Source organism: Palaemon carinicauda, chromosome 5 (genome assembly GCF_036898095.1).
Source record: "Palaemon carinicauda isolate YSFRI2023 chromosome 5, ASM3689809v2, whole genome shotgun sequence".
Classification (NCBI taxonomy): domain Eukaryota; kingdom Metazoa; phylum Arthropoda; class Malacostraca; order Decapoda; family Palaemonidae; genus Palaemon; species Palaemon carinicauda.
In genome coordinates, this window is record NC_090729.1 from 69,444,018 (window position 1) to 69,460,729 (window position 16,712).

The 16,712-nt window shown below is 44.4% G+C and overlaps 1 protein-coding gene across 4 annotated transcripts in view; it reads right to left on the bottom strand.

Moving 5' to 3' along the window:
- The window catches only part of Vps11 (vacuolar protein sorting 11), a 439,706-nt gene that overhangs the window by 17,395 nt on the left and 405,599 nt on the right, over positions 1 to 16,712 (bottom strand). For 3 of the 4 annotated variants that reach the window (XR_011044479.1, XM_068373758.1, XM_068373756.1), the window contains exon 18: positions 1,539 to 1,632. Coding sequence is in view for 3 of the 4 variants with exons in the window: in XM_068373758.1 (XP_068229859.1) it covers positions 1,539 to 1,632 (94 nt within the window). In the remaining variant the exon portion in view is untranslated. The remainder of the gene's footprint in view (positions 1 to 1,538; positions 1,633 to 16,712) is intronic. The other variant, XM_068373757.1, reaches the window with a different exon arrangement.

Genomic DNA, 16,712 nt, shown 5'->3' on the forward strand with positions numbered 1-16,712 from the left:
AAGCTATCCTATTGTATAAGCAAGATTCATTGATGTTCATATGTACATGTACTTACTTTGTAGAATGAATAAACTTTAATTGCTCAGTAAATAGTATTTAACTGCTATTTATTTACCAAAATAAAAGAAAAATATATCGTTAATGTTTTGATATGCATGCAGTAGTAGCATTGTGTGTATGTACATACTGTATATACACACATACAGTACTGCTCATTGTGTTTTCTTAAGTTAAAAATGTACTTATTCATATAAAATCAATTGTAATTGAATAATCATGACATTAAATGGATAAAATATGCTAAAATCTCTTATATATTTACCGAAATGAAAGAAAAATATATCGTTTATGTTTTGATATGCGTAGCAGCATTGTGAGTATGTACATATTGTACATATACACAATACAGTACTGTTCATTGTGCTTTTTTTTAATTAAAAATGTACTTATTGATATAAAATTAATTGTAAATATATAATGACATTAAAAGGAAAAAAATGTTACGATCTGTTATCTATTTACCAAAATGAAAGAAAAATATATCACTAATGTGTTTGATAATCATAATAAGACAGTTCTGTTCATTGTGTTTTTTAATTTAAAAATGTGCTTATCAATTTAAATTAATTGTAAAAAATATTCATGACACTAAAAGGAAAAAATTTTACGATCTGTTATTTATTTACCAAAATTAAAGAAAAATATATAGCTAATGTTTTGATATGCATAGTAGCATTTTGTGTATGTACATACTCTACATACACACAATACAGTACTGTGCTTTGTGTTTTTTAGCATAAAAATTTACCCATTGACATAAAATATGAGAGCAGGATATTACAGCGTAAGTAGCACAAAGTTTAAAATTATTTTTCAGTGGCCGGAGAAATCTCGTTACGTATCATGAGGGTTTTTTGTAATACTGTATGAGGCAAATAAATCTTGGTATCTCTTTTCCTATCACAAATTTTTCGTCAACAGAAACTTTTGTATCGAGAGGTATTACTATATTTTACAATAATATTACCAGCTATATATCAATCACTGAGCTAATATTTATCTTAAGACACTTTCGAAAGCAACTCAACATACTGTATATCTTCATGATTTACGCTGACAAAAACGGTTATGTTTATTTCCCTACTATATGCTACAAGGGAAATGTCAAGTATAATTTTGTCAGGGCAGTATCATCTACATCATGAATACAGGTTAAGTAGAAAGTAGAATAAAAAAAAATTGAACAAATATGATAAAAAAATTATATTCAATTCTGGTGTATATTAGGAAGATCATATGAAGAAGCCACAGAGATGATGTGACAAGGAGCTAATAAACAGACAGATCTCTCAAATACAGAGATGACTTGGGCAAATGTGATGAGGAAAAAATTATCCTGAAAAAACACAAGAAAATCCTAGAGAAAGGAATAAATGAAGTCCTCAACCAGTTGAGAAATCAAATCATTATGATGATGATTTGTAGCCCATACCCATTAAAGCTTCAAACCCAACACAAAACTCCACAAAATACATACAGTTACCTGAGCTTTAATGACCTCCAACATCTTTTTACGTTCAGGAAGACATATGGGACAATCTGCATCACTTTCACTATAACTTTCAAAACAGCTGCAAAGGAAAATTTAAACAGTATAAGTTAATCTCTTCAAAATTGAATAAAAAATGAAGTTAATAGACAGACAATAGCATATTTAATATACTCTGTAGTTCTAAGTAATCTATTATTGACAGGAAAACATCATCATTATTACTGCACAATATTACAATTAATGGGGCTAAAACTACACTCAATGGTACAGAAGATGCACCCTATAATCCAATAATCTCAAACCATCTACACATCTGCCAACATACATGAGCTGTCCGATAATTACCCTTCATCCCACAAATGAGCTATTTGAAAGTATAAGTTTATGTAAAAGAAAAAGTCAGTTGAGGATATTAGTAGACTGTACCTGGAAAATTAATACAGTACTCTTTTATCTATATTAACTTTCCAGTTTCAAAAGAGTCCACTGATATGACAAATTTAGAAATAATTTATACATTTCCTAGCCATACAAACCGGAATCTCTTTACTATGGAGATACATTTCGGCGACAGCTGAAACTAGCCGTAAAACTTTAGTGAGATGTTACTCCCCTCCACTGGTTAGCGGAGGACAGTAGGAGGTAGACCCACCAACCCGCTTACACACACAGTGGCCAGCACAGACCACTTTGCAATTGCAGGCAGGACTTTCTGGGAGTAGGTGATGGTGGGCCAGTATGTGTAAAGAGCTTCAGGATTGTATGGTTATGAAAAATACAAGGTATTTACAAATTTGTCATATTTTCCAGTACTAAATACAAACTTTTCAGCTCTTTACTATGGAGACTCACGCTTAGGTGGGTGGAAGTACAAGACCAACTGGCGGGTCCCTGACCCGGGATGTGACTCTTATGCGTCGTATGAGCTGTGGAAAAGTACACCCTATCACCTCGCCGACTCCCAATGAGGGTTAATGGCCCGAGCAATAGTGCAGTGTGACAACTAAGCAATGTGACTCAACAAGGGAAGACTTCACTTATCTATGCTTTACTTACCTGGATGTTACCCGACTCCCACCTTGCTGGGAGAACAGGGATGTAAGATTATAATGCCTATACTAGGATAAACAAGAAACGATGATACCCACCTAGGGGCAGAGGAGGTCAGATTACAGAGTTCCTCAGTTTGCTCAATCCCCAAGAGAGGAGAGAATGAAAGGTGCAAAGCCAGTCCTTCATCTATCATAATAGACTTACAGCCAGGTAACATCTTCCCTCCACCGATTGCTACTTGTCCTACTAGGGAGCTGAGATGGATGTGCTAATGCCCATGACATCATGAACTCTAGGACTACGGTCAAGAGGAGGCGAGTTCACTTGGAGGGCTCGTTCGATGACTTTCCTAATCCAGGATGATATTGAATTCCTTGTGACCCTCCTCTTTACTTTATGTGATGGGAAACAGTCTATTGATCTGTGGTCGCACTCAAGCAGTTCACTTAAGGTATTTCCTCAGCGCCCTTACAGAGCATAATAACAGTCGATCTGGATCATTTGTTACAGTATGGAGACTCTCAATCCGGAAGGGCCCAAATCTAGGATGCGATACAGCCGGATTTTGAGGCTTTGCAATAAACTCAGGGATGAAGTTGAGTGTCGCTTTTTATGAGGAAAGAGAATTTCGTCGAGGGGGAAATGTTAACACTATTCAGTTTAAAAGTGAGGCTTAAGACTGAGTGATAGCCTTTCACTGGCGACACTCAACTAATTTTTTCCTCCCTAAGGTATAACAACAATTCTTCTATTGTTGGAATAGTGGCACTAAGCGGAAGGATGCCCCTTCCACGACATCAACCACAAAAGATAGTCCACTTCACTTGGAAGATTGCGATAGATGACTCTCTGAGGTATCTAGCCATTCTTCTCGCAGTTGGTTGCGGAAAACTTCATGAAGTAAAGAACTGCTGAATAACTTCCAAGCGTGAAGACGTACCAAAGCTACTTGTCTGTGGAAAATCTGAACATGTGGTTATTTGAGTAGCTTAAGAAGTGTAAGGAGTTCCCTGGGTGCCTTTCTAAGGAGATGTTGAAGGCTTAGAAACCAGTCTGCATGCTGCCACATAAGAGCTATTAAGGTCATAGTTAGGTTATGTGAAAATCAAACTTTGTTCAAAGGCCTCCTTACTAGGCAGAAGAGAGTAAACACAGACGTCTAGGTTGTTTCCCATGTGTTGAAAAGCGCCCTGCAAGAATGCTTGAGGATCTGGTACAGGGGAGCATTACACCAGTAGTTTGTGGTTGAGAGACGTCACAAAAAGAACTGTTTTCTCAGGATTTTGTTGGCTATCTGTTGATTCGAGGACCACTCGGTGCCAACTATACAAGTCTCCCTCCTCAGTTTGTCTGCCAAGATGGTTCTCTTGCCTGGGATGAAACTGGCTGAGAGGGTCACTGAGGGTCATCCATCAGATTATCTCCACAGCCAGATGGCAGACAAGCTGAGAAAAACTATCTCTCTGCTTGTATATGTAAGTCATCACCATAGTGTTGTTGATAATCAGTACCAGGGAGAGTCCTGTAAAGGGCTGTTGGAAGAGTTTAAAGCTAAAAGGTTGCTTTCAGCCCAGGAGGTTTATGTGGCAGTGTTGCTCGGCTTCGGTCCAACATCCGGCGATAGTAAGGTGCAACAGGTGAGCCTCCCCCTTTCTTTTGATGCATCCGTAAGGAGCATCCATCTCAGAGAAGGAGAGAGATCTAATCTCGAGTAGGTTGGTATCCGATACCCAACACTGCAGGTCTCTCTACTATTCCGACCCTATAGGGACTAGTAGATCCGGAGGATTTTTGTGCTAAGACCAGATTGTCTTCAGCTGCTACTGAAGTTTAAGTGTGGAGACGACTGTTGTTGGTTATTCATTTCATCTTAAACAGTTCTGTTATTTGTTTCATTTGCTCCTATCCAGTTAAGGATGGGAAGACTTTGTCTAGATAGTGTCATCTTCATCCTTAAGTGTACTAGATGTGCGTTGGTTGCAAAGAGGACTTCTCGAAAATACCCCCCCCCCCCTCCCCCCATCTTGGCAACATTCGAGAAGTCAGTCTCGATGAAGGGAAGAGCTTCCCTAGATCCTGCTAGCATTAGCCAGTCGTCTAAGCGACAGCAGGCAATTCTGTTCTTGTGCGCTCTTGTTAACACTAGGGAAAATCCTAGTATGAGAATTTGCAGTGCTGTGGATAGGCCGAACCACAGTCCCTTGAATTGGTATGTAGTATTTTTGTTGGGTGAGAACCTTAGGTGCTTCCTTGAGGGTGGATGAATGGGCATATGGAAGTACTGTATGCTTCTTTGAGATTCAGTGTTAGCGTGAAGTCTTTTGGTCTGAAGGCTTGTCTGACCATCAGGGCTACCTCTATCTTGAACAAGATTTGTTGAACAAATGAGAGATGTATAACCGGTCTCCAGCCTTTAGATACCTTATCTATGAGGAAAGGGTGACTGAAGGAGGCTGGAAATTAGTGCCGGGCCTCCTGGGGCGCTCTTCTCCGGCATAGTCAAGACTTGAGTCTGGAAGGCCAGTTTCTTCACGTATCCAAATGCACGGGACTCGTTTTCACAGGATGAGAGGTTAGAGGAAGGAGTCCAACCAAGATTCAGACCCATGGGCTATCCTCTTCTGGCATACGCTCCATAAGCATCTTCCCAGAAGAGATCGCCCACTCACCTCACTAGGTGGTTGGGTGCATAACAGTGAGCAAGACTTGTCCACAAGATCAGGAACTGTCTCTCATTGAACTAGCATGTCCTGGAGAAAAAACTCCTGCTCATTCTTTTTCCTTTAAGAGATCGGTATGCATCTTCATCTCTCCTACGCATGCAGACTTTGCAAGCCCGGACGTGAAGCAGGTTGCGTTGTTGCTGCGCGCTAGCGTGTAGGCAGCTCAGCAGGTTCTTCCTTGAATTGGGTTATGCTTCCACTTGCTGAAACAATAAGGCCAAAGCCCTCCTGATCATTACAAATCCTGCTGGATGTTGGAAAGTAACCTCTGCACACCCAGAGAAGGCCTTCGCTCATGACGAGTAAGGAAAAGGCTGCAGAAGACCAATTGTACCAGGAACCCTTTCAAGAGATAGTCTTCCCTTCCGAGTCATCGGAAGCTGGGACAGACTCTGGGATACCAGGTCAGCCAGCTACCCAGTAGTGCCACCAGTGCCGCTCAGGCATTGTGTCTGTTGACCAACTCCAAGAGTTGGAGGACTCAATTGATAGGAAGAAGGATGTAGGTAGTAGGTTGGCTAGGGCATCAGCCACCCACTGAGATACTACCGCTAGAGTTATGGGGTCCTTTGACTGGCCAGACAGTACACATTGAATCCTTCTCTCTGGTTACGGCTTATTTTCCCTTTGTCGATACATACAACGAAAAGTCTGGTCTATTCTTTACAAATTCTCCTCTGTCCCTTATACACTTGACAACACGGAGATTAACAAACAATTCTTCTCTGCTCAAGGGCCCAACTTCTGCACTGTAGTTGTTCAGTGGCTACTTTCCTCTTGATAAGGGTAGGAGATACTTTTTAGCTATGGTAAGCAGCTCTTCTAGGAGAAGGACACTTCAAACTCAAACCATTGTTCTTTGGTCTTCAGTAGTACCAGACCTCTGTACCATGGTCTTCCACTGCCTTGGGGTAGAGTTCTCTTTCTTGAGGGTACAATCCAAAAGCCTATTTATCTTATTTCCCATTCTCTTGTTTTTTTTTTAAGTTTTTATAGTTTATATATGAAAGATTTATTTTAATGTTGTTACAATTCTTGAAATATATTTTAATTGTTATTTACGTCTCGTAGTTTATTTACTTCCTTATTTCCTTTCCTCACTGGGCTAGTTTCCGTGTTGGAACCCTTGGGCTTATAGCATCCTGCTTTCCCATTTGGGTTGTAGCTTAGCAAGTAATAATAATAATTTTTCAATATTTAACTTAGCCGGTGATTATAATAGCTGCAACTCTGTTGCTCGCCAGAAAACTCTAAGGTAAAACTCGCCAGCGATCCCTACACAGGTTGCGGGTGTGCCCAACAGCGCCATCTGTCGTCCAGATACCCAGTACTCAATGTGAACAAAGACTCAATTTTCTCTCTGTCGTGCTATCGACAAGACGTACTTACTCGCTGTTGCTAAACTGGAGTTTTTTCACAACTAATTGGTGAAGTACATTATTCTAGTTTTGAGCTTTCGCTGTGCAGGGTTTCTCTTCACAAATCCTTGAACTCTTTTTGATAACGGATTCTTTGTTGATGACTTTTTGATAGTTTTTGAATTCCCCTTTGACCAATTCAAAATGGCTGACCCTTCACAAGTCCCAAAATTTAGGAAGTGCAATGCTAGGGACTGTTCAAGGTGTCTTCCGAAGGCTTCTATCGACCCTCACACTGTTTGTTCCAATTGTCGGGATAAAACCTGTCAATTGGAAGATCGGTGTGAGGAGTGCGTTGGGCTTTCGGAATTCAATTTTATCGAATTCCAAAAGTATACACGTAGGCTAGAGAGAGATAGAGTTAGGAGAAGTTCCTCTCGTTCTATCGATATTTCCTCTCCTCATGCCCCACAACCTATTCCTTCCCCTGTAGTGGTTGCTCCTAATCCCCCTCCTGGCACTCAGGAACCTTCGATGGCTGATATGATGCGTGCCATCCAAGCTCTGGGTGAGAGAGTTGAGTCCCTTGCTAGTGACCGTAATCAGCTCATGGCGGATGTGAAGGAGCTGAAGTGCAAAAGTGCAGTGGGAAGTGATAAAGTGAGTGATAGTGTTGTGGATAGTGTTGCGCTTGAGGGTTCGTCTGTTCGTGCCTGTCGTCCTCCTAGTCCGGGACCTCTTGCAAGCTCCCAAGTCCAGGGGAGAAGCAATGTCGTACGACAAATGGGTTCGAGAGGCTTTAATCAGCGAACAGACGTTCCCTCCGTGGTATCGGGCGTATCTACCCAAGATCGCCCCTGCCTAACAAAGACGAGAGAGCCCATTTATACCTCGTCTTCGGAAGGTGTTTCTCGCAAGAAACCATGGACCAAGGTCTCACGACCGTTAAAGCGCAAGTCGGTCCCTTCCGCACAAGTCCAACGGCCCAGTTGTAGCCACTGGGTCAGTTCGGACTCGCTGCAGTCATCCGATGACTGCTCACCTCCTAAGAGAGGCAAAGCGGTACCGCTTCAGACAGTTACACCGTCTGTCGCCGCACCTGCTCCTGTAGACCCTAAGTGGTCTTTACTGCAAGACATGCAGTCTAAACTAACGTCTCTTATGCAGGACTTTCGTGCGGAGAAGGTTGCTGCCGCACCAGCTAGTGCAGCTCCTTGCCTACAACCACCCACACGATCGGTTGTGCGTCCTGTGGACGCTGAGGTAACCTTCTCACGCACACCAGTTGAGAGAGTTCCGCCACCCATGCGTTCCAGTGTGATCTGCCAGCCGCATGTTGACGTTCAGCGATGCACGGAGGCATCCGTTGACGTTCGTGAGGTTCAACAACCGTCAGAGTTGTTTTGTTTTGACGCGGTGCGTCAACATCCGCAACCCAGTGTGGTTGCCACTGCTCACCCACATCAGTTCAGACAGTCTGGAGTAGACGCTGAGCGTCCCCGCGCTGCTATGGTTGTTGCCAGCTCACAGACTGGGCAGCAGTTCCATGACGTTGCGTCCGGCTCAGTCACGCATGCACCCGTGCGACCGGACTCAGCTAACCAGCCGTTACCCACTCCGTTGCCGTTCCCTCATCAGTTATCGGATGAGGGACTTTCTGATGATGATGTTGCTGCACATGTAGATGAACCGCATTCAGAACTGGACGAGCCTAAGTCTACGCAACCCTCTTTGGACTTTAGGAAAGTTTTGGCCCTGTTCAAAGAGATGTTTCCGGACCAGTTTGTTTCTGTGGCTCCGCGTTCTCCTCCGTCAGAGTTTGTGTTAGGCATGCCGTCAACCACTCCTGCCTTTACTAGACTCGTCCTCGCACGCTCGTCCAAGAGAGCTTTGCGGGTGATAGGAGAATGGCTGCAGTCCAAGAAGAGTTTAGGGAAGACAGCTTTTACGTTTCCCCCTGCTAGACTCTCTTCTAGATCGAGCGTCTGGTATGCCACGGGAGAAGTTCTCGGCTTGGGAGTTCCTGCCTCTGCCCAGGGCGACTTCTCAAGTCTTGTAGACTCTCCCCGCCGCCTTGCCATGAGACGCTCAAAGATATGCTGGTCATCTTCGGACCTGGACCACCTTTTGAAAGGTATCTTTAGAGCCTTCGAAGTTTTTAACTTCTTAGACTGGTGTCTAGGAGCTCTAAGCAGAAAGATCTCTCCGACAGAGAAGGAGACATCCTTGCTCATTATGTCCTGCATGGACAAGGCCGTACGTGATGGGTCTAATGAGCTTGCTGCATCATTTGTGTCCGGAGTCCTTAAGAAGCGTGAAAACCTATGCTCATTCCTTTCAGCTGGAGTTACACCGTGCCAGAGATCCGAACTTCTGTTTGCTCCTCTTTCCAAGTGCCTTTTTCCAGAAGACCTGATTAAGGAAATTGCCGCTTCTTTGATACAGAAGGACACTCACGATCTTGTTGCGTCCTCAGCTCGCAAAGCCACCCCTTTGCCTACCTTGTCAGCTAGACCAAGGATGGACACTCCAGCGTCCCGTTTTATTCCGCCCTTTCGTGGCAGAGCCTCCAGCAGAGGAGGTGCTCGTGCCGAAGGGAAACGAGGTAAGAAGAAAGGAACCAAATCCTTTAAGGGCAGAGTCTGACTGCCAGCTTCTTCAGACAGCAGTGGGAGCCAGACTCAAGAACTTCTGGCAGACCTGGGAAAAGAGAGGCGCAGATGCACAATCTGTGAAGTTGCTCAGAGAGGGGTACAAGATCCCATTTGTACGGAAACCCCCTCTAGCAACGTCTCCCATCGATCTCTCTCCCAGGTACAGAGAGGAAGACAAGAGACGAGCATTGAAACAGGAAGTGTCTCTCTTACTAGAGAAGGGAGCGGTGGTCAAAGTCTCGGACCATCAAACCCCGGGATTCTACAACCGCCTCTTCTTGGTGTCAAAGAAGACAGGAGGGTGGAGGCCGGTGCTAGACGTCAGTGCGCTGAATGTCTTTGTCACAAAGCAGACGTTCTCCATGGAGACCACAAAGTCAGTCTTAGCAGCGGTCAGAAGGGAAGACTGGATGGTCTCTTTAGACCTAAGGGACGCCTACTTCCACGTCCCCATCCACCCGGACTCCCAACCTTTTCTGAGATTCGTTTTCGAAAAGGTTGTCTACCAGTTTCAAGCCCTGTGCTTTGGCCTAAGCACAGCTCCTCTTGTGTTTACGAGGCTGATGAGGAATGTAGCCAAATTCCTTCATTTAGCGGGCATCCGAGCCTCCCTCTATTTGGACGACTGGCTTCTCAGAGCTTCTTCCAGTCGTCGCTGTCTGAAGGATCTAAAGTGGACTCTAGATCTGACCAAGGAATTGGGTCTCCTTGTCAATATGGAAAAGTCACAAGTGGTCCCATCCCAAACTATTGTGTATTTAGGGATGGAGATTCACAGTCTAGCTTTTCGGGCTTTTCCGTCGGCCCCCAGAACAAGCCAAGCCCAGTTATGCATCCAGAACATGCTGAAGAAGGAACGATGTTCAGTCAGGAAGTGGATGAGTCTGATAGGGACGCTATCATCCCTGGAACAGTTTGTGTCATTAGGAAGACTACACCTCCGTCCTCTTCAATATCACCTAGCATTTCATTGGAAAAAGGACAAGACGCTAGAAGCGGTCTCGATCCCCATTTCCGAGAAGATGAAGTCTTGCCTGACGTGGTGGAAGGACAGTATCAGCCTCAGAGAGGGTCTGCCCCTGGCTGTTCAGACTCCCAACCACGTTCTCTTCTCGGACGCATCGGACGTAGGCTGGGGCGCGACATTAGACGGTCGGGAATGTTCGGGAATATGGAACTCGAGTCAAAGGACAATGCATATCAACTGCAAGGAGCTACTGGCAGTACATCTGGCCTTGAAAAGCTTCAGGTCTCTCCTTCAAGGCAAAGTGGTGGAGGTGAACTCGGACAACACCACGGCTTTGGCGTACATCTCCAAGCAAGGAGGGACCCACTCACTTACGTTGTACGAGATAGCAAGGGACCTGCTCACCTGGTCAAAAGGTCTAAACATATCGCTAGTAACGAGGTTCATCCAAGGCAACTTGAATGTCATTGCAGATTGTCTCAGTCGGAAGGGACAAGTAATTCCAACAGAATGGACCCTCCACAAGGATGTATGCAAGAGACTTTGGGCCACTTGGGGCCAGCCAACCATAGATCTCTTTGCAACCTCGATGACCAAGAGGCTCCCAATATATTGCTCACCAATCCCGGACCCAGCAGCAGTTCATATAGATGCCTTTCTCCTAGATTGGTCACATCTAGATCTATACGCATTCCCACCGTTCAAGATTGTCAACAAGGTACTGCAGAAGTTCGCCTCTCACGAAGGGACAAGGTTGACGCTAGTTGCTCCCTTCTGGCCCGTGAGAGATTGGTTCACCGAGGTACTTCGATGGCTAGTAGACGTTCCCAGAACTCTTCCTCTAAGGGTGGACCTTCTACGTCAGCCACACGTAAAGAAGGTACACCAAAGCCTCCACGCTCTTCGTCTGACTGCCTTCAGACTATCAAAAGACTCTCGAGAGCTAGAGGCTTTTCGAAGGAGGCAGCCAGGGCGATTGCTAGAGCAAGGAGAACATCCACCCTTAGAGTCTACCAATCGAAGTGGGAAGTCTTCCGAAACTGGTGCAAGTCAGTATCTGTATCCTCGACCAGTACCTCTGTAACTCAAATAGCTGACTTCCTCTTATACCTGAGGAAAGAACGATCACTTTCAGCTCCCACTATCAAGGGTTACAGAAGCATGTTGGCATCAGTCTTCCGTCACAGAGGCTTAGATCTTTCCAACAATAAAGATCTACAGGACCTCCTTAAGTCTTTTGAGACCACAAAGGAGCGTCGTTTGGTTACACCTGGTTGGAATTTAGACGTGGTACTAAGATTCCTCATGTCAGACAGGTTCGAGCCGCTACAATCAGCCTCCCTGAAAGATCTCACCTTAAAGACTCTTTTCCTGGTATGCTTAGCCACAGCTAAAAGAGTCAGTGAGATTCATGCCTTCAGCAAGAACATCGGATTTTCGTCAGAAAAGGCTACATGTTCACTACAACTTGGTTTTCTAGCCAAAAAACGAGCTGCCTTCTCGACCTTGGCCGAGATCGTTCGATATTCCAAGCTTATCGAATATGGTTGGCAATGAACTAGAAAGAGTCTTATGCCCTGTGAGAGCTCTTAAGTTCTATTTAAAACGAACTAAACCTTTACGAGGCCAATCTGAAGCTTTATGGTGTTCAGTTAAGAAACCATCTTTGCCTTTGTCAAAGAATGCTTTATCCTATTTTATCAGACTGTTAATACGAGAAGCTCATTCCCATCTGAGTGAGGAAGACCAAGCATTGCTGAAGGTAAGGACACATGAAGTTAGAGCTGTCGCAACTTCCGTGGCCTTTAAACAAAATAGATCTCTGCGAAGTATAATGGACGCAACCTATTGGAGAAGCAAGTCAGTGTTCGCGTCTTTTTATCTTAAGGATGTCCAGTCTCTTTACGAGGACTGCTACACACTGGGACCATTCGTAGCAGCGAGTGCAGTAGTGGGTGAGGGCTCAACCACTACAATTCCCTAATTCCATAACCTTTTAATCTTTCTCTTGAAATGTTTTTAATGTTGTTTTTTTGGGTTGTCCGGAAGGCTAAGAAGCCTTTCGCATCCTGGTTGATTTGGCGGGTGGTCAAAGTCATTTCTTGAGAGCGCCTAGATTATGGGTTTTGATGAGGTCCTGTTGTATGGGTTGCAACCCTTGATACTTCAGATCCTAGGGGTCGATCAGCATCCTAAGAGGATCGCGAGGCTCCGTAAGGAAGACGTACTTAAAAAGGCAGAGTAATTGTTCAAGTCGACTTCCTTACCAGGTACCTATTTATTTTGTTTTTGTTATTTTGATAACTTCTAAAATGAAATAAAAACTCTTAGCTCATAATAATGTAAACATATATTGCTGGTCTCTACCCACCCCCCTGGGTGTGAATCAGCTATTATGATCACCGGCTAAGTTAAATATTGAAAAATGTTATTTTGATAATAAAATAAATTTTTGAATATACTTACCCGGTGATTATAAATTAAAGGACCCTCCCTTCCTCCCCAATAGAGACGCAGTGGAACGAGGAGAAAATTGAGTCTTTGTTTACATTGAGTACTGGGTATCTGGACGACAGATGGCGCTGTTGGGCACACCCGCAACCTGTGTAGCGATCGCTGGCGAGTTTTACCTTAGAGTTTTCTGTCGAGCAATAGAGTTGCAGCTATTATAATCACCGGGTAAGTATATTCAAAAATTTATTTTATCAAAATAACATAATCAAGAGAAAAGTCACTTCTCATCGGTTACTCCTAAGGGAACAAGAGATTGCCTAACTTATTTCTCTTTTTCTTGTTATTTTGAAGATTAATAGTTTATATTGCTCTTAAGCTTCTCTTGTAGTTTATTTCCTTATCCTTTCCTTACTGAGCTATTTTCCCTGTTGGAGCCCTTAGGCTTAGAGCACCATGCTTTTCCAACTAGGGATGTAGCTTAACAAGTAGTAGTAACAATTACAAGTACCCATCTCGAGTCGACTGATGTCAAGACAGGCAACCAGTTGCAAGCAACTGCTTTGTAGAGGAAAGAGAAATCCTGTCCCCAACTACCTTCAATCCAATGAGAGTTGGCTGTGTAAGTACGCTTACAGATCGGTAATACCAGAGTAGTCAGTACTCCCTGGAGGAAGATGGTATTACAATTTATCTTAATGATAGCTGTAGAGCAAGAGACCAGTTGCTAAGTAGTAGTAGTAGTAGTAGTAGTAGTAGTAGTAGTAGTAGTAGTAGTCATTAGCGAGCACCTGTAGTTGTGCAGACCTCGTTAGAGAAGGGAGTTCCCCACACAACTTTTCTTAGTGTCGGGTAAACTTTTTCTTGTGAAAATGAATAGTCTCGCATATAAAGGTTATTTACCTAAGCATGCAAAGAACCCAAACCCTTGCCAGGAGCTCAGAGATTGGCAAGTAAGGTCTTGTGTACTTGTCGTTTGGTGAGGTGAGGGTTCACGATGAAACATTAGCAAGTGATGGTGAGAGCTCACGCAACGCTGGCGAGTGCTGATGAGACAGTTGTGCATCTGCATGTGCAGGCAACATAAATGTATGAGCATGATATTTCTCCTGTTTACCGAGCTAATGCTTGCATAATTACTGCTTACTAATAGTGAGAAGACGAAGTTATAACATGTAATGAATAGAGTTGCGCTGTTCTTACCGTACTTGTGTACTATGCAACAAGTCGCAAGTGGGTGAGTGAGTTATCAAGCATGTAAAATGGCAAGTGCGCTAAACCCCCTCTGCAGTTTAGTACCTTCAACTGTATGTGGTGACGAGAGGGGGTATGGCACATAGCGTAGATGTGTGAACGCTGAACTCCCAGTGAGAGAGAGTGAGTAGGTATGCTCGTAGCACTCTGAGCTCCTTGCTGAAGGTAGATCTCTGAGCTCCTCACCCCCTACCCTCACTGGACGAGGGGTTAAGCAAGCTAGAGCTTTAGACTCGTCATTCTCGTCAAAGAACAGAAGTTTCTCCCTCGTAAGAGTTTGAAACTGAGGCCAGGTGCCAAATTTCCTGGCCTTTTAAGGCTCCATGAGCTTTGTTGTGTCAAAGAGATACAAAATGTAAGTAACAAACTCGAAGGGATACAGCCTACGAGAGATTTCTCCTTAGTAAGGCCTCTTTCACACTGTGTTTTTTTTCCGGTGTTGCAACTGGTGCGGATCTGCCTTTGTCAGTCGACTGACAGATTATAGGGACCCTTTCATATTAGAGCGGAGCGTATTTTTCTCTGCAATACCCTTGCATGAGCGGTGACCCACTGGCTTAGCGCGGATCCGCTCTGCTGACGGTGACAATTGGCTATTATGTTCAATACGAGTCTTCACCACAAGCGAAATTTTTCCCTTGCTTATTTGGCAGGCAGTAATAGGCCAGCAGTGCTTCTCATTGATAAACTCATCCATAGAACAAAATATGACAAATTCGTAGATAATTTGTATTTTTCCCAACGATACAAACCTTAGCTATTTATTTAAGGGTATGACTTTCGGCGAAGCTGAAATGACGAGCCATTAAAATTTAGCGAGGGTTAACTACCCATACCACTAGTTAGCAGGGGAGGGGGGTGGGGCTTACTACTGCTCCCATTCACACACCGGTGATATAGCTCACTTTGCTTGGAGGTAGGACTTCAAGGGGGATAGGGTTGGCGGGCAAGTTTGTATAAATAGCTAAGGTTTGTATCGTTAGGAAAAATACAAATTATCTACGAACTTATCATTTGTTCAGTAACTGGAATACAAACCTACGCTATTTATTTAGAGGTGACTAACCCATTAGGAAGGGTAGACGTCCCAGCCAATCTGGCTTTTGGCTTTTACCCGGGGGCTCCTTTCTGAGTATGTTAGTACTCAAAATAAGGGGTCCTTGCGACTCGCTAAAGCCTTGCTACGCAAGGTCCGCGGCCTACACAAGCTGTGAGTTGAAATATCTAGAAGTGTGACCATCCAGGTAAAGTTATTCAGAGTCTTTAGTAGGAAAAACTGTTGTAACCAAGACTTTCCCAATACCACCTCTCCAGGGTATGGGGACACAACAGCATTAGCTTAATACTAGGTACACAAGGGAGCATGGTTTACCTGCGGTGGTTTGAGGTCAGCTTGTGCAGAGAACCCAGGATGCTGCTTTCCCCAAGAGAGGGGAGGATGAAGAGCCAGTCAAACCTTTTCATTCGCACAGACTACAACCAGGAAACAGTGCCCTACACCTTCTGCTACTTGTCCAATAAGGAGCTTGAGGGTATTATACCAGCTATTGTGCAGCCACCACAGGACCGATGTAAAACATATCGAGCCTCCTGTGAATCACGTCTTGTAGGTAGTGGGATGTGAAAGTAGTTTGTCGTTTCCGCAACCCAGCCTGAAGAACCTGCGTCACTGAGAAGTTCCTCTTGAATGCCAGGGACGCAGCTAAGCCCTACATCATGAGCTCTGGGGCGACGTGAAGAGGAGGGTCTGGATTCAGTGCGAATCCATGCTGAGATTGTGTTCTTGGTGACCCTCCTCTTCGTCCGTCTGTGCTCACGAAGAGTGCAGGTATCCGAGGACGGGCTGTGGCTGTTCTCTTAAGGTACAGCATCAAACTCCTCACTGGGCAGAGTAAGAGATGATCAGGGTCATCTGTTACAGAACAAAGACTCTAAATCCGGAAGGAGTCGAATCGAGGATCTACTACTCCAGGGTTCTGAGTCTTAGCAATAAACTCAGGGACGAAGCTGAACGTTACCTCTCCCCCATCCCCTTGAATGGGCGATGTCGTATGAGAGACCATGAAGTTCACTAACTTGCTTGGCCGAAGCCAAAGCTAGCAGGAACACCGTCTTCCAGGTAAGATGGCGATCTTTTGCCTGGCATAATGGTTCATAGGGAGGCCTCTTAAGAGACCTGAGAACTCGAACCACGTTCCATGGGGGAGGTCTCACTTCAAACTGAGGACAGGTAAGTTCATAACTCCGTATGAGTAAGGAAAGTTCTAGCGATGAAGAAATGTCCATTCTGTACAGTCTAAAGATGAGCCTTAAGGCTGAGCAATTGACTTTTACCGCCGAGACTGAAAGGTGCATTTCTTCCCGCAAATGCATGAGGAACCCCAGTACTGCTGGAATAGTGGCATCGAGAGGAGAGATACCCCTTCCACGACACCAACCACAGAAGACCTTCCACTTTGCCTGGCAGACTGCTGCTGATGACTTTTCCAGGTATCCAGACATCCTGATTGCTACTTATTGCGAAAATCCTCTCTGAGAAAGGAGATGCTGGATAGTCTGAAGGCGTGAGGACGTAGCGAAGCTACGGCTTTGTGGAATATGTTGGCATGTGGGTGTTTGAGTAGATTGTGTCAGGGAGGGATTTCTCTTGGAGACTCCGTCAGGAGTTGCAGAAGGTCCGGAAACCATTCCGCGTGATG